Source organism: Desmodus rotundus, chromosome 6 (genome assembly GCF_022682495.2).
Source record: "Desmodus rotundus isolate HL8 chromosome 6, HLdesRot8A.1, whole genome shotgun sequence".
Classification (NCBI taxonomy): domain Eukaryota; kingdom Metazoa; phylum Chordata; class Mammalia; order Chiroptera; family Phyllostomidae; genus Desmodus; species Desmodus rotundus.
Genome location: NC_071392.1, coordinates 43,500,453 through 43,518,773, shown reverse-complemented (window position 1 = coordinate 43,518,773; position 18,321 = coordinate 43,500,453). Strand labels below are relative to the sequence as shown.

Below are 18,321 nucleotides of genomic sequence, written 5' to 3'. Positions count from 1 at the left end.
ACAGCAGTTTACATTCAAATGGCTAATATCCCAGCAAGCCAGGGGAAAAACTAACTAAAAAAAAAAAAACTAACCAAAAACCCCAAACAAACAAGTAACAAACAAAATGAAAGCCACCTTTGCAGGCCTTTTAATTCTTCCCTACACTACCTAATGTTAGTTCTACCTCAGCAGATCTGATCTGCAGTAATTCCAGCCCAGGACAATTTGACACCGTGGCAGGCAGATTTCAGGCTCTTGCCTTCTGGACCTGCGCCAGAAGTTCGCACCGACTCCTGCACCAAGGAGTATGTCTATCATTACTTCTCTCTTTCTTCAACAGTTTTTGTCCACACAGGCCTTTCTCCACGCTAGTTTCCCAAATCTTTCCATCTTGATGCTTTCCCATCTCTTTTCAGCTCACAGCTGGAAATCTCATTTTTGTTCCTTTCTGACAATTTTTCATTTCTTTCTATTTCTATTGTTATTTAACTGTGAAAAGTATTTCCTCTTGCAGGAAAAAATGCCCATATGCTTTGTCGGAGCTGGAGTCCCGCTGTTCATTATTTGCTGTAAGCTGTGTTGTCGTGTTTAATGTGCACCCTGAGATGTCAATGCCATTTCATATATATGGAGGCAGAAACCCATTTGATGTAATTTATGAGACCTCCTGTGGTTGGGGACCAAGTCACCTCCCGCACCTCTCCCTTTGTAGCATGCCAGCAATTAAATGAGGCTAGCACACTCTTTGTTTGTATATTATCTCTGGACTTACAACGGGGGAAGGCAAGGAGGAAGGGCTTATGGGAGATCTTTACAGTAGGCTCGCTTTTCCTGACATGGTCTTTCTGAGGTACAATATTCTGGTCTTCAAGACATTATTTTCTAGCTTTGCTTGCTTGAGGTTGATTAGGCTTCTGCTTTACAGCTGAACTGCAGCCTGAATGTGTCTTAAATCATTCGAATGAAAGAATAAACCAGAATAAATCTAAATAAATACAAGGAGGATAACCAGCAATCCACGTAATCTGAAAAGGCTTAACTGGGTGCCTGCCCACTAGAGGGAGAAAGGATTCAGGAGCGCAAAGCCAATGTTCAGCAGGTTGGGAACCTGGGAACCTGGGAACCTGTGCATCGAACAGGCAGAAGGCGTCCTAGGCTGGGTGGTGACCATGGCTGTGTTCACACACCTGAGCTTCATTTTGAGTAACACGTGCTCCATTTGGGTAATAATTCTATCGCATTTGTGCCGGGGCAAGTTCAGCTAGAATTCTCCCTTCTTGAGCTAGCTAAGACTATGCGTTCCCTGTGACTGTCATGCAGTCCCTCTGCCTCCAGGGGTAGGGGAGACCAGGGACGATAGTATTTCCCAAATGGGGAACTAGTTTACCCCCACGGCAGACCAGGAGCCTCCGGGGATGTCCCCCAAAGAGTTGTATATTTCAAGAACTGTGTTGAAGTAAGCATCACGGGGAGAATAGAAACTTTGTTGTTTTTCCCTTAGATTTATTTTATAGTTTAACCTTTCATTTGTATTTATATGTAAGAGAAGGAACCTGCTAATATTTTCAGTGGTAGGGCTTATTAAAAACATGATCTGGCCCTGCTCGAAGATGCCTTTGGAGCAAAATATTCACCTTTCCGATTTCTTTCAATCTAATCTTCTGGGAAGGGAGTTTAAACATAATAAACAAAGTAAGTGACACAGGCATTAGGGAGCCGTGAGAACCGTGGCCGCGCTCCGTTTACGAGGGACCACTGCTCAGCTCCAGCCAATTGTCACAGAGAAGGGCAGGCTCCATGTTGCCAGATGTACTTTTCAAGAGAAGGTGGAAATTTGCATTTTTAAATATGTGAAATTAGTTGGTACGCAGTAACTTCAAAGCACTGGCAGAGCTACACAAAGCTTGCTCTAGGGATACCCGGACATATGCCTGCTGCTAGGGTTAGGCCACTTTAATTCTCCAGGAACCGTAGGGTTAGAGGCCTTGAAACACGTATACTCCAGATCACTTTTGTTCTGAGAAGCTCAGGTGACAGTTTTGGTTTGGCTAAGAGGACTCTCTCAAATCCCATCTCACACTTATTAATTGTGCCAGGCTTTGTGCTAGGCTCGGGAGGCACAAACACCACCACAACACAGTCCTGCCTGCAAAGAGCTCACAGACTGGTAAGGGAGAAAAAAAGTGTGTCAGTCAGTGTGTTCTGGGACAAAAAGGGATCTTATCTTCCTGGTGGTGACCCCTGAAGTTGTTCAGTGTGAGGCATGATGTTAGTTTAAGTACAATGGATTCTATAAGGATTTAATCTTCAATGCTCTAAAAAGTCTCGTTACTGTCCGGTATCCTACAACATGCTATAAAAGTCACCTTAAAGAGCTATTTTAATTTGGACATAGTTTCACTTTGTTTCCTTCATTTGGTATCTCCATTTTCAGCATATGGCTGTATAATAGAGGTCTGGCCTTTCCTGAAAGCTACCGCAATACCCTGGAACAGAAGTACCTTTGTTTTCCGTGGTGAGCCCCTTGGGCCGCACCTGAAAGTTTGTGCTAATGAGGAGACTCATGGTGGGCACCTGATAGTTTACGCTAAGAAGATGACTCAGGGTGGAGCCAGCCACGCCGACGGGCTTAGGGTGGGAGCGGACCATGCCAGAACAACCAGTCCTGTAATGAGAGTGTTGGGTCTTTGAGCTCTGTGATATCAGCCTGACCTTCTGGAAGGAGAGGGGTCAAGAGGTTGAGTTCAACCACCTGGGTGATGATTCCATCAATCACGCCCACATAATGAAACCCCAAACTCTGGACACAAAAATGGGTGAGCAACCCTGGCTGGCAGTTCTGAGTGGATGGATGCTGGGAGGATAGCAAATCTCGGAGGGAGATGGAACTTCCCATTTAGAACCCTCCAGACTTTGTTCTATGTGCCTTTTTTTTTTTTTTTTGCATGGTACTAATTTATTCCTATCCACAAGAATAAAACTGTAATCCTAAGTACAGCAGTTTCCTGAGTTCAAGAGTTGTTCTAGGGGATTATTAAACCTGAGGGAGGCTGTGGGGACCCCCACATTTGCAGCTGTTATCTGAAGGGAAGGCAGTATTATGGAGATTTCTTTCCTCAGACTTTGCAGTTTTGCAGACTCACTGCAGCTGGTGTCGGGCGTGTTGGGCAGACTTGGTAGTTTAGAGAACGGAGATCTTTTTTGTTTGTTTGTTTGTTTTGTTTTGTTTTCTTTTAAAAAATTTTTTTTATTGTTATTCAATTACAGTTGTATGCCTTTTCTCCCCTTCCCTCCCCCCCACCCCAGCTGAACCCACCTCCCTCCCCCACCCTCACCATCCCCCCCGATTTTGTCCATGTGTCCTTTATAATAGTTCCTGCAATCCCCTCTTCCCACTGTCCCCACCCCACTCCCCCCTGGCCACTGCTAGACTGTTCCCAACCTCAATGTCTCTGGTTGTATTTTGTTTGCTTTTTTCTTCTATTGATTATGAGAACGGAGATCTTAATCTGGACTTTGGCTAACTCTGGGTAATGCCACACTTTTCATTTATGGCACAGGTGGCAAACACAAGGCCTGCAGGCTGAATCCGGCCCTCCACCTTGTTTTATCTGGCCTGGCACCTTGTTTCTACCTGGTGGCAGTGCCGAGCTCCTTGCCCCTAGTTAAGGAGTAGTTACATTTATACTGTCCTAAAATTACATTCGGCCCTTTGAAGGCAACTGTGAGGCTGATGTGGCCCCCCATGAAAATGAGTTTGACACCCCTCATTTATGGGACACCAAAGGATAATGAAAAGGAAAAGACGCAGTCTCTGCATAAAAGGAATTTAAATCACCACTGATCGAACTGAACAGGGAGACTCTGAACATGTTAGAGAACAATCCCGAAGGAAGCCAAGCATAAAAAAGTCCCCTGTAGAGGCCAAGAGGTTGAATGTTTCTGTATGGAAAGGGAGTGGATACCATTTTGGTTCTACATATACAGACCAAGAGGAGTTATAGACAGTGTGGTGGTTACCAGAGGGATAGGAACAGAACGAGACCGGACTTTGGGTGGTGAACACACAAAGCAGTATACAGATGGAGTATTAAATTGTATTGTGTTATATTATTATATTATAATATTATATCATAGAATTGCACACTTGACACTTATATAATGTTTTTAACTGATGTTATTCAAATATTTTAATTAAAAAGGAAGATGAGTTATAGGGAGGAAAGATTTCTCCAGAGCCTCTCCAAATTCCCAATATTGTGCCAATTGAAGTTGACTTTGTGAACATTTTCTCAAGTTGAAATTCTGCAGCATTGAGCTTCAATTTACTCCTGTTTATCACTGTGTTTTCTCTCCCCAGTAGTTTTGATTGAAAACGCACATAATTCTGCTGCTCCAAGCCACCCCTTCACATGTATCTTCTGTCATGTGGCATGTTAGTTTACCTGTGAGTTGCTGCCCGGAGAGACCATGGTTGGTCCAATACAATTAAATAATTGAAATAGTCAAGAAAAATACAATCTATACTAAGAAAGAGTAATGTCCCTTTCTTAATATAATGTGCATTGATTTCTGATGGTATATAGGCATGGAAACACTGGCATATTTTCAGAACTTAAATATCAAAACAAAAGCCTCTAACTTCTTTATGTGAGTCCTAAAAAATTTCCTTTTGGATGTCATACACAGAGGCATTTCCTCTGATGCAGACACACACAAGTGTGGCCCAAGTGTGGATACAAAGAAGATTCCACTTACAGGCTGTCCAGGCTCATCTCCTCCGAGGATTCTGAAGCCAAATCCAGACTCCATCCTGCGAAGGTGAACATCCAGCTCCTTATAATCTGGACCTGGCATAAAGGAGATCCCATTGAGTAATGAATCCTGCTGCCTCCCCACCCACTGAAGGACTGAACACACCAATGATATGTTAATATTGTGGATGTGATTAACGAGAGTGCTGTTAGAGTTAATGGAGAGCATAGAGAATGAAAAATAGTATGGCACCAAAAGTAGGTATTCCCAAATTAGGTAGTCTGAATTAACAGTGACCAGCCAAGGCAGGAAGAGCTCACAAATTTTCTGGGTGAAAAAAAAAATTGACACCTCTGTAATTCTTTACTTTCCTGAGAGCATTTAGAATATCCTTAAGAAGACTGGCTGTCACTCTGAAGATGTTTATTCTGATTAGAATGATTTTTTTAGAAATATGAGAGAACAGATGGAAACATGTTGGAACTACCTTGTAAAGTACTACCTAGAAGTTACTAATATTTGTTTATGGTTGATGCATCCAATTTTGTGAAGGGGGGCAGGGAGAAGAGGATATGAACTTCTGCCTAAAAAAAGATGTTTCTTTTAAAATTGTAAACAGTAGAAAACATAGAATTTAAAGTTTTCTGTATTGAAGTTTGAGTCAACTTTTTCTTTTCTAACTCCTTTAGGTTTTTTATAATTTAGGGGCAGAAATTTGCCTAGGTCTAAGTGAACTCTTATTCACAAATATTTTACAGTGTGGAAGCCATTTTCACTATTGACTCCACTAGTGTATTTAAAGGAAACTAGGAGGATACTTTTCTGCAGTTAGCTGAAAGAACAGAAATATACTTAAAAACAAGCTGGGAAACTCTTCCGAATGTCATTTGTTTCAACTCTAGAATAAATAAACTGAAACTTAAGAAATCTTTTGACTATTTAAAGAAAATATAATTTATGCTCGTCCTCTGCTCCTGGACCTTTGACCCTTCCTCAGGGGAAAAGTCTCCATGATGACTGAGTAGCAAGGAAATTGTCTTGTGTTAGAGAATGCTGTGATTCCTGGGGGAACTGGAGAGCTTTTCCTAAATGAATGTTAGGATGCCACTGTTAGGATGTCAATAGATGATCAGCAACTTTAGGAAATACTTATTAATCCCATCCGTTGTTTAAGAAGTATTTAGTGATCTCTGGGCCTTAATGGTTTTAAGGAGGTATAGTAGAACTAACAGAAGCAAATATTAAGTTAAATTCTCCTTGCTTAAATGGATGGTTTTGGAAATTGGGATGAGATTTCAGAGAATTCTTAAGGGACAGGAAGCTGTGTCTGGACCACTAGTAGTCATAGTTGAGAGACAGATTCAATGACTAAAATAAAACTCACAGAAGACTAACCAATTGGATTTCCACATCTATTACTCATCCCTTATGAATTATATAATCATTCATATTTTAAAGATGAGAGAACTTAGAAGAATTTAATTCCTATTGAATAATTAATTAGAGTTGGGTGGTAAAAGATAAAAATAACTTTGCCCTACACTCTGTAATTCCCAACTGACTTTTGAACTCAGTTTATTCTGGGATGTATAATACCACATATGAAATCACACACTGCAGTGTGTGCTAAGCTTTGGGACTCCGGAGGCGGGGAGCAGCCCTGCACAATCACAGCATGTACCTACACTTCTCCCGAGGGAGGAAGAAAGGCCAGGGGAGATGGCAAGGTGACAGGTTATGTCAAATCACTGTTCAAACCTCTGAAAGTTGGTTGTGATGTGACTGCTCACAACCATCTCCTCTCCAGATTAGTTTAAGCTCTCTAGACCACATATGCATAAAAAATACAAGGAGAGCATGACATATTTTTGGCACTTAAAATAACAGAGCTAGCACATGTTTAACCGGAACATTCCATCTACTCTTATAAATGCCATTTTTTGCATCATTGGTGAGTACATATTGCATGAGGAACTGTAAGAGGGTAAGAGGAGTTTATTGTGTAATCCATTTATTTATGAAGTAAAACTTTCCCCCAAGCTAATGTTGAAGTTGACAATCTCAGGAATGGATTGATATGCTAAGCTAGAAGGGAGTTGTCTTGTGTTAGAGAATGCTGTGATTCCTGTGGGAACTGGAAAGCTTTTCCTAAATGAATGACTCAGAACTGCCCCCTTTATTGGTAGAGAAATATAGATTTTAAGTAGTTAATTTTATTTGACTTTGAAGATCAGATGTGAGTTGGGCATTCATCCTACTTCTCCTATTTTTTGTGTGCGCTTTGGTGACATTAGGACTTTCCGACTGTCGCTCTGCCCACTCTGATCTCAAACATAGGGTGATATGTGCCAGCCACGCCATCTTCAATTCACCCTGTCCAAGCAGAAGAGGGCTAGCTTCATGGTACATGAGCAAGTACAGAGCAGCAAAGGGAGACCCATTAGAAAAGTGCCAGCAGACATGGTTTATTTTTTATTTCTTTGTTAATTTTGAAGGTAGACTCAGAGACTGCAGAGCATGGGAACTTGAAATAGTCAACTGGAAAAAATTTTTAAATGATAGATTGTACCCTAAGGCAGTGGTATTTTTCTATTTTCCTAGGGAAAATTAGAGCTTTTAGAAAGATAATTTTCTTTAGTTTATCCTCCCCATCCCAATTTGAGTCTGGCTTTGGAAAATAACTACAATTATATGCACCAAGCTGGGAGACATGACTCTTTTCCTTCCTGCTTTGTTATGTCTCTTGAAAGATTATGATGTTTATGATACTTTCCTTTAGCTGCTCTTCAGGCCTGATGACATGTTTAAAAGTATCCTATCATGCTTTATGTCTTCTGTTAATGTAAGAACTTAAAGCAAAGAAATCCAAGGGCCAATTCTTCACTCCATTGTGACAGAATTTAACAATCACCACCATGCACCCGGAAGGTCATTTGATGAAGGGGTCTGGTGGACATCTGGTGGGACCTGAGTCAATTCGACTGTCACTCAGGAATGCCCCCACCAACATCCTTTTTCTCTCTTCTATTTTCTTGTTTATTCTCTTTTCATGACTTTTTGTTTTAACCCTCCTTTTCCTCAGTCCTTTTTTGCAGAATTGTCAGGAATACCTCAAGTATTGCTCGGTGCAACTCAGGATGAGGCAGGGTTGTGAAGAAATGGACTGCAGAGGGACAGAACACTCTTCGGATGTTGGTGTTCAATGGCCAGCCATGGCCAGGCTTGTTTCTGCCTGAGAAGCTGGATCCCAGGGTCCTCAGTCATTATGAAGTAAAACTGCTTAAGATACTCATCCCAGATGGGACTTGACATGACCCCCGTGGCAAGCTACAGGAATGGAATTTACAAGTTCTGATTTATCCTGGGCTCCCACTAATATTGAAAAAGCTAACACATTTTTAAAGTAGCAAATGGTGGCCACAGCCAATTATCAGGGCAACTTTCCTCATAATAAAGAAAAGCAGAATTCCAAAGCTGATTCTTATTTCACACTAAGATGCCAGGAAGGCTTCACATGTTATATGTATCCTTAGTCTAGAGTTTGAAAGACATGGCTTTGTGCACAGTTTTAGGGAAAATGATGGGTGACTGAACACAACTGATTAATTTTATGAATGATTAAAGCTTCAAAATGCAAAGAACAGCATTTTTATGGATTAATTTGGCACATGGGCTGCTGCTGTAAACATGTCAATTAAATTTTGGTACTTGAGTCCCCTTTCATGTTTTAATTAAAGCATAAGTACCACGAGCTTATTATCAGTTTGGCACAGAGAATGAATTCATTCAATTTTTTCCTGCTGGAAAGAGTATTGCTTTTTGGCTTTTCTTTGTAAAGAGGTCTAGGAAAGACTACAAGGATGGAGTCAGAAATTATAGGTAGTTACTACATATGCCTCTGGCTTCTGGATTTCCAATGCACTCCAAATACAGAAGGAGTTAAACAGGAATTAAATAATTTCTATTGCTCCAATCCAACATTACCAGATAAGTATCTGACACATTTTTGTCTTAAAAGAATCCCTTCTCTTCACTTTTTTCCTTTATACCTTTGACAATGTGAATGTGGTAAGATGTTTTAGCTGTACTAGAAGCTGTCTCCAACACTACATGGTTTTTTACCTCATCTTTCAAATAAATTCAGATCTCTCCATTCTTAATATTCCCTTACTTATCTGTCCATTTCTCTCTTGGAAGAGCAGCCCCTAATGGGACTTTCACTCTCTTATCTTCACTCTCACCTGTGACTGATTCCTGCCAATCTGGTTTATGCTCTTTTGGCACAACTGAACTGCTCTCTTTAAGGTCATTCATGACATCCTAATGACCAAAGAATGGCCACTTTCTCTTTCCTCATTCTGATTGATTTCTGTTGATGCACCCTTAGGACCTCTGATATCTTTAATTTCTAAACAAATAAAGGTCTCCCTCTGGAAATGATTTTTACTCTTGGTTTCTGTGATACTCCATGACCTGGCTTTCTTATCTTCGGGTGAAGTTGTCCATTCATTTGGCTATGAATTCATTGTTTTTCACTCACATTCTCCCTTCGTGATGGCATCTATAGTATTCCATTGAATAGTCTAGAGAAGTTGACAAATACATGTTTCTTGAATTTAATTGTTTTAAGATATCAATCCAGCAGACCCCATAAACCACAGCATTATTATACCATGGAGTTATCACTTCGGTTCATAATTACATTATTTGTGAGTTCTTACTACCAACTTTGCCTTTATACCTAAGTATCTTATACAGCTAAAGTTAACAAAATACCTTATAATTATGATAAATATATCTGAGTCAAAAATCATGATACAGAATTTGATAAGGACATTTTATAAACGTGAGGAGTAGTAGGCGAGATTTGTTTACTTTTGGATGTAGTCATGATTTTCCAGAATATTTTGCTAACTTGTGTGGATATTTAACAAAATATTTGGATCAGTACTCTTCTTGAAAATCTGGGTTGCACAATAGTGTAATGTACTCAAACTGTATTATATTTTCTCTTTTAAGTAATGTGTATCTTTTGAAATGTAAAAATAGTATTTTGCACATACATCAAGGTAATCTAAATAATTAAGTGGCTCTTTCTTCTTTTGTTTTTAAATAAAGTACTTTCAGAAGCTGAGATTTTTTTAAAGAAATGTGCTGGCTGTGGCTAGTAAACTGAGATTTAGAATCTCGAATTAAGTCCTGCTTTTATTTTGCATCTGTAATTACTAGGTCTATTTTCCCTCTAGACATAAGATATTCTTAAAAATTATCATGATTTTATAGTCAATATATAAGAATGATCATGCTTTAAAAATGTTCAGACCAAGATAAACAAATACTTTAGATATTATGTGAGGACAAAATGCTAAGCATATATCTTTGATATTTTCTACATATCCAAAAAATGACATGGAAACTTACAGAATGAAATGATCTCGAGCACATAAATTCTCCAGGGGGAGTTAGAGCATGCTGAGATGGATAATGAGCTGTCATCATGGAAACACTCTGGAGATGTGTGCTGTGAGCCTACAGACCTGAAATAGCACTATTATTACAAAATGCTCTTTTTTTCTGCAATTGTTTCAGTGTTCTGGCTTTGAGTCCCATGCTCTCGTCAGCTGTTCAAAGCACTTCCCAGGAGTAAAAAAATTGGAACCTTCCTTTCCTCCTTCATTTCCATAATAACATTAAGTATTTTAGCCTAAACCAAAATTGGTATTTCCAGAATGCTTGGGTCAAAATTTTTTTCTTTTAAGTAAATTATTACTAGCAGCTGTTAAACTTGAAATTATAATTTTCAATTCTGACTTAAAAACTATTGAAATGTAGCATTTTGTAATTGCATGGTTAAAAAATTGATATAGATATTTAATTGATGTGAAAATAATTTCATTCTATATAGCAAAATTTCTAATATGTTCTTTGGAACTGTCTAAATTGCAAATGTCTCTAAATACTCTAGCTTCTTATATGTATGTGTCTAGTCCAGGGATATCCAATATAAAGAAAATGTAATCTACATAAATAATTAAGAAATTTCCAGTAGCCACATTTTAAAAAGCAAAACAAAACAGGTAAAATCAATTTTAATCATATATTTTAAATTGAATATACTCAAAATATTATTTAAGTATTAATTAATATAAAATAATTAATATTATACATTTCTGGGGTTTTTTGTATTGTCTTTGAAATCTCGTGTGGACTTGGCACACACCTTACAGCATATCCACATTCAGAGTAGACACATCTCAAGCGCCCAATAGCCACGTGTGGCTAGAAGCTACTACGGTCTTGAATAGCATCCATCTAGTCAGTCTGGCGGCTTGCTTTGTCACCTGGTTTTTACTCGAGTCTTTTACTAGAGCATTTTATGAAAGAAAGAAAGAAATATGACTGTTTTCTTTTGTCTTTTGTTTTTTTCCTCAGCCGCCATTTAAGCCCACCTTAATGAGATTTGTTTTCTGTCTTAAATACATGCTTGTGTGGGTGAATAAAAATTATATACTAATAAACTGACACTGATCCAAAGAATGATTTGTTACACAAAATGGAAGACATCATTCATAGGACTGTGAGAACTGAAGAATACTTGCCAGAGGAATCCATTCGAAAGCTGGTCCTTGGGGGCACTTGTTCTGGATGGGAAAATGGGGAATTAAAATTGAGATTCATTTATGGCATTTAAACATTCATCTTTACTTCCTTTTTGTTGCTATTATAACTCACCCCCAATTTATGCTCATGTTTAATGACGATTTTGCTCTAAAATCTATGGAAGTTAGTGAACAGATTTACTGTTTCATGTATAGGAACATGTCTATAAATGTATTTCTTTCACATAAACATAAAATAGTAAAATCTGAATTCCTTTAGATTGGAATGGAGAAAAGATCACCATTTCCAAATACTAACCTTTGATTCTCATGGTAAGAATGCTTATTTGAAAGTAAAGTCAATCCAGAGCAAAATACACACAATAAGTACAGGTTTTTAAAATGTCATGTTATGATACTATGCCATCAAATATAATGAAGAATTAAAAATTCAATAAACAATTGTGTTAATTTATGTACCCCAGTCCAAATATTTTGATGCTTACTCTGGATAGTTGAAGTTATATACCAATAGTTGAGTTAAATTGGTTTATTTTATCAATAGAGAACTTTCATGAGAATTATGATATAAGCTATACTATATACAACATAAAAATTCATGAACATGAGTACAAAATATTAGGAAGCATTTTGAAATATATATATGAAGCACTAATATTTTATCTTGAAATTAAAAAAATTAAAGTAAGACCAAATTCTAATTACTTTCTAATTGAGTTTTGTTTGTTTCAAATAGAGTTCTGCAGTGTTCAACAATGAAAATGAAAATAGAAGCCTCTTGAGGGCGATGGTGAGGCACAGGATTGCGGGGGCTCCCTGCTGCACCCCGCACAGCTAGTCTCACGCACAGCAGGCAGGACGAGTGTCACTGTCAGGCAATCTGTGTTTTCACGGTGACGGCAAATTAGTTTTCTAGCAGAATTGTTATTTTTTTATTTAAAAAAATCTCATGTTTAGTGTGACTGCTTAGGATTATGAACTGAGAAATATAATTTCATTAAAAGGAGAGAGAGCTGTATCAGGAGGGATGGCAGACTGCTACCACTAGAGACGTCCGTTAGTTGGAAAACTGACATTTTGTACGATCATAATCTCACTAGGCCCTACTTGTCATCCAGCAATTACACTTGGTTTACTGCAGCCTTGATGGTCTCATATTTATTCATGAAAGTACTTCGGGTTACATTGTCAACTTGTGCCACCAAGCAAATGCTTTGACATACTAAATAACTTTCAATCAAGGACTGATTTTAGAGTTTACTTTTCACATTATCCCTCCCCCCATTATCCTCTGCCTGATTCTAGGAGCATTAAATTTTAAATGACTGAATGAAATAAATGTATAAGCTATTGGATTAGATCTAATTTCTAAAATACATGTGGAAAACGTGTTCCCAACCTAAATTTCATTTCACTCTCCATTTATTACTTAGCTCATATCATGGTAACTTTCTCTGTTAAAGGGATCTGTTAGACATATAGATATTACCATCGCTATGTACAAAGCTACCTGAAAACACTACTTTTGAAATTAGATTTCCAAATTAAAATCTACATATTAAAAATAGCAAAGGCAGCTTAACAGGATTTACTGATCTTCTTTATCAGTATATTATAACTGCAAAGTGACGCATAATGTGATATATTAGAAATCCCGGTGAAAGGCAAATTTTTTCACAGATCAAACCATGATATAAATTATATTAAAGATAGCAATAATGATTTTCCCATGGAAAAAATGGTAGGGGAAATTAACCTTCATAGTACAGTTGAGATCATTTTAAGTGATAATATTATTAATTTTTTCTGGTTTTTTATGATTCTCATGCTAAAGTCACTGGTAAAAAGTGGCTTAGCATTTACACATCATGTTATTTTTAACATTTCAACAGCGCTCCAGAGGGCGTTTGTGTGTGGTACTTTGAGGATGTTGGACACCGGCAGTGTCTGAGCAAACAAGGCCGGGGCTTCACCTGGCAGGGTTCAGACACGATGGTGTTCTCTAGGAAGTTCAGATGGCCTTCCACGGTCACTTAACAGCTGCCTGCAGCTATGGCATCTATGAATTTATCAAAATCTTTCTTAAATCCACTGATATGTCCAATTTGACCATATTGGGCATTTAATCACAAAGGCAAAGGAGACTGGAGACAGGTAGGCTCAAGCAGAAGTGCTCGCACAGGATTTGGAGCTCTGGCTGTGAGCACTCTGCATCTCGTGCCGTTTGGCTCCCACCTCCATTTACATTCGTATTTCCAACGCTGAGGGGGGTGGACAGTATTTTCATGCTGCCCATTTTTCTAAGTGGTTCTGTTGTTACTATGGGAGACACTGTAAACTACAACCCTTGCTTAGGAATAGCAAGGAAAGAGCAGCAAGAAAAACTTATAGGTTAGAAATACAACTACCCATTTGTGATTAGCCATGAATTATATGTGTATTACAATACTGAACAATGAAAGAATTCCACAGTGAACAACAAAAGAGCAGAATAAAAACTATAGATGTGAAAAACAAAATGTCCATTTTTGATCGGCTACAAATTATAATGTCACGTCAAGTGCAACACTAAAAAACCGTTTGCTGCTCCATTATGCTCTTTAATGGCCTGTGGTTACTTTAGATTGCTACCTTTGGTGTCATACTCACTGCCTATTACGGGGTAACGCTTCCTAATTTATAGAAAGAAAAACTGATTCTGTGAGCTCCTTGTGAAGAAATGCCGGAGAAATTTCTATTTCAAAGAGGTTATACTATAAGGCACATTACACCATACATATCCCTGACATTTTTATGATCTTGCATCTGAAAGATGTCTTACTACAAAGCAGTATGGACACGTTGTACCCCATAAATTGTTTATATATAATAACTAACGTTCATTGTGGAAAAAAATGTTTGGACAACTTCAGTCATAATTCAGCTTGGGTTCACGTCAAGGTACAGAACTGTGAGGGGAGAGTTTCAGGGAATAGGGATTGTTTTTTGCCTCTTTCTGTTTCCATTTGCTTGTCTGCTCCAGCTTCTGAGGCGACAGTGAGGAGTATGCCCAAGAAATGGTCCTGTGAGCTGAGCATAAGACAAACCTTTAGAATAAGTCTGGCTTAAGGAAAACTGAAGCAACAGGACAAGGCCCTCATTCCATAATCGACTTCACTGGCATGATCAAACTTTATTTTGTAAGGTTCCACAGTGAGCCGTACTCGTTTTCTATGGGAAGCACTTTGTATCACCTTGCTTGGCAATAAAGAGAGGGGCCATGATAGCCATTTATCTGCAGTTACGTGAGCACGATCTTCCCTAGGGTCAGGAAGGCAGACAAAATTAACTCCCTTTTGGTCCTGTGATTATTGTGACATTGAATCTGACTTATTCTCTGTCATAAGAACGAGATGTCCATAACCTAGTATTTGAATGCGTGAAGCTTTGCTCCCTATTTTTCTACTTAGTTTGCCATGCTCTAAATTTCTACATATGTACAATTTTCTGGGTGTGGAGAGAGTTGACTGAGTTTGGCTACTAGGCAAGCCACTACGTAAGTCTTTTACTTCAAAGTAGGAAAAAAACATGTATGGGCAAAAATTCAGCCCATCAAATGAAGTAACTTGAAAGAAACTGTCTCAGTAGGTATTGGAAATTTTATTCATGGTCTGTTACATTTAGATGTATGCTTTTCTTGGAGGGTAATGATGTTTATTGCTTTAATAGATGATGTAGTAAGGGGAAGCCATATAATTTATCATTTAAATGAAGACAGCCTGGAGAGTGAAAGGCGAGCTATTAATTGTTACCCCAGGACAACACAGGGCAGGGCTGTTTTATGCAAACTGGCATGTACAGGTAGTCTCATGGGTGAGTAGGCATTATAAAATGTTTATCATATCGGAAAGACGTGGTTGAAGTGATGACGCAAGCACGTAGAGAGACAGAAGGGCAGGAGGAAGTCCCAGGGGAAAAGCAGCGAGGGCCTTTAGAAACAGGCAGTTTTTCCAAGGTTAGAAATGGTGTACATATCCCAACATTCGGAATGTTAACATACAAACCGAGAAAATTTAAGCCCTTTCTCTTGTGATTGCAGAGAAAATTAAAGTCTTTTCTTTTATGAGATGCATGGGGAAAGGACGGAGGTGGTAGAAGTGAAAAACAGCATGGCTTTTCCCATAATTCAGAGGGACATATTTTCCTTTGCCTTCAATTTTTAAAAATGCAAATAATGGGGACAGCAAGAAATCAATTATCAACAAAGACTAAATCCAGAGAAAAACAACATTTTTGTAAAAGCCTTGAGTAGATAAGGGGGTGAGATATTTTGCTTTTTCTGGGAATTGTAGGTAAGGACAGAGGGTCAATGCTTAAATAATTAACACAAAAATCTCCAAAATGTCTTTAGTCAAAGCTTCTTTTGGGATTTTTTGAGGGCACGGTACTTCTTTTATGTATGTGAGCTTTAAGCTTATGTAGAATTAAGTTGGCAGGAAAAAAATTTTCTTTGCACAAAGTTCTCCAATAAGGACTAATTAGATTTTTGATCATTAAAAGATATTTAACACAAGACAGTCTCTGGATTAAATACACATTTTGCACATGGAAAGAGAAATTATTGGTCTAATTGTCTTGAAACTACTGCACAATTTCTCTTGTTAAAATACTGATCTTATTTGCTGGATTGTGTAATGCAGTCTTGTTCAGAAATTGTTTTCCTACTTTTTGTCTCCAATTCCACTGTGAGCTTCATCTGGAAGAGGTTTTTTCTCGTGGTTTTTCTTTTTTAGAGTGCCCGGCAGGGCTCTAGACACATACAGAATGTCTCATACGTTCTCCTTGATTGATGTGGAGCCTGGAGGTGCCGCCTCTGGGCACTCTGCCTGGTGCTCTGAAGTCAGAGGCATGGCCTTCCCTGCTGAGTGGGATGGCCTTCCTTCTTTCTCTTCAGTCCCACCTCATCACAAGAAGATCTATGAAAACGGGAGATGTTTCTACTTTCCTCTATAAGCATGGACCTATCATGTTCTGTTTCATGCAATACTAGTATCTTATGGTTGTCTTTGTTTGTTTAAAATCACTACATTTTTCCCCTAAGAATACACCTTTATTAAGATGTCCTGTGCCTGCACATTAAATGTCAGCATAATCTAATTATGAGCCAAATGAAGCACAGCAGGATTTACATCATTTGATAAATTTCCATCATTTGCAGGGGACTGGTAACTTGAATCCAAACACTTCTTGACAGCCGTGATATAACAAACATTCTGTAGCTCTGTACAGCAGACGCTTGTGGGTGGCGGTACATCCTTTTGTTCAGTTACTGCAACTCAGTTTTGAATGTGAATACAAAAAATCTCTGTAGATTTGGTTGTAAAGGAGGATACCGTGAGGTTGCTATAAACCAGGGAAAATGTCAAAGGACTTGGTTTAGACAGCGTTGGTCAGGATTCCCTCCCATTCTCTCCCCAGTCCCACTGATTTTTCTCTCAGAAAAAAGGTTCAGGGACACAAGAATAAATAGATCCAAATCTAAATATTATGCATGTGATTCAAAGGAATAAGAAGAGGAGTGGGATCAAAATTTGGATATGGGCCTTTTGTTTGGATGAATATATTTCACGATCTTTTTTTTTTTTTTAAAACCTATTTGAGGATGGTAAGAAATAGACCGAGCTTTCCCCCTATTCATTAAAAAATTTTGGGGGGGGGTATTCTACAAATTTAAATGAGAGAATGAAACTTTTTATAGTTGGAAACTGGAAATGCATAGAGGCCAAAGGGCTGGCTTATTCTTTAAGACACACGCAGAGTGAACAGATCAGCTACCCAGAGACTGGAGAAAGTGGCACCATGCTTTTCTGGTTTCCTTAATCTCCAGGGTAAAGCTTTCTTACCTTGACGTGATTTCTGTGTTTCATTCACACTCCATTTAGTGTTATGAAATAACATGATAGAACAGGATGGGAAAGAAAATGAGCTCACCCTCTTTTGGCTTCCTAAGAACTGTGACCCTGAAAACATTGCTGTGACCTTACAGAGAGAGCTGATGAAAACAGGAAGGGGGGCCATGATTACAGTGGCAGCAGCGGTGACATATGAGGGGCATTGATGGGGGCAGAGGGGGCATGGTGGGGAATCAGGGATGTTTGTTGTTTGGGTGGCTAAAGAGCCAAAAGGGAGAAAGTGCTCCCAAAGGAAGACTGGAAATGACAGTTAGGGCGGGTTAAGGTGGGCTGGTTTGCTTGGTTTGTTACAGGTGAGGAGCGGAAAGGCAATGAACAGAAACGGCATTGCAGTGGCTAGGTAAATAGATCAGAATTCTTTCTGGGTTGAAAAGAAGGTCATGCACAATTCCTGCTCAGAAATTTGAGGGCACAACAGTATCAGGGACCCATAAAAAGAAGACAGAATAAATACCAGTGTTGCCTTTGTCCTGAATAATAAAGCCTTGTGTTGGTTAGGAAGCTGTGGAAGGATGGGAGCAGATAACTAATGAAGGGACAGAAGCAGGGGGAAGCATCTCAGGAGGCTCCCTAAATGTAATAAAAACCTAAACAAGCCAAGGACATAAGGATATTTTAATCCTGCCATGTGTTTCCACCTTTCATGTTAGAATTTCTGCTGTGTCTTGATCTCCATTTCTTTCCACTTACTCTTCTTATTTCCCCTGTTAAATTTGTGAGAGCAGGGCATATTACTCATTTTTGATATCTCCCCACAGTGCTAAGAGTAAAGTATTCAACGAATACTTGGTTATTGAAGCATAAAAGGTATTAAGAACTGTGCTGAAATCTTTTCAATTTTTTTCAGTTTAATGAGCATTAATACCCGAATTTATACCCTATATTATATGTATATCTAAAAATGACTACTTTAGTCTTACTCTATCACAGCAAAGTCATTGTAGCTATGAAATCCTTTAAAGACATTTTAGTTGTTTATCCAAAAAAGGAAAAATGAAATCCATAGCTGATTA

General features: G+C 38.6%; 1 protein-coding gene across 1 annotated transcript in view; it reads right to left on the bottom strand.

Annotated features, from left to right (window-relative positions):
* Window positions 1–18,321, bottom strand: part of MAGI2 (membrane associated guanylate kinase, WW and PDZ domain containing 2) — a 1,366,741-nt gene that overhangs the window by 151,172 nt on the left and 1,197,248 nt on the right. Inside the window, 2 exon segments of the mRNA XM_053926810.1 lie at window positions 4,741–4,832; window positions 11,337–11,378. Of these exon segments, the coding sequence (XP_053782785.1) occupies window positions 4,741–4,832; window positions 11,337–11,378 (134 nt within the window).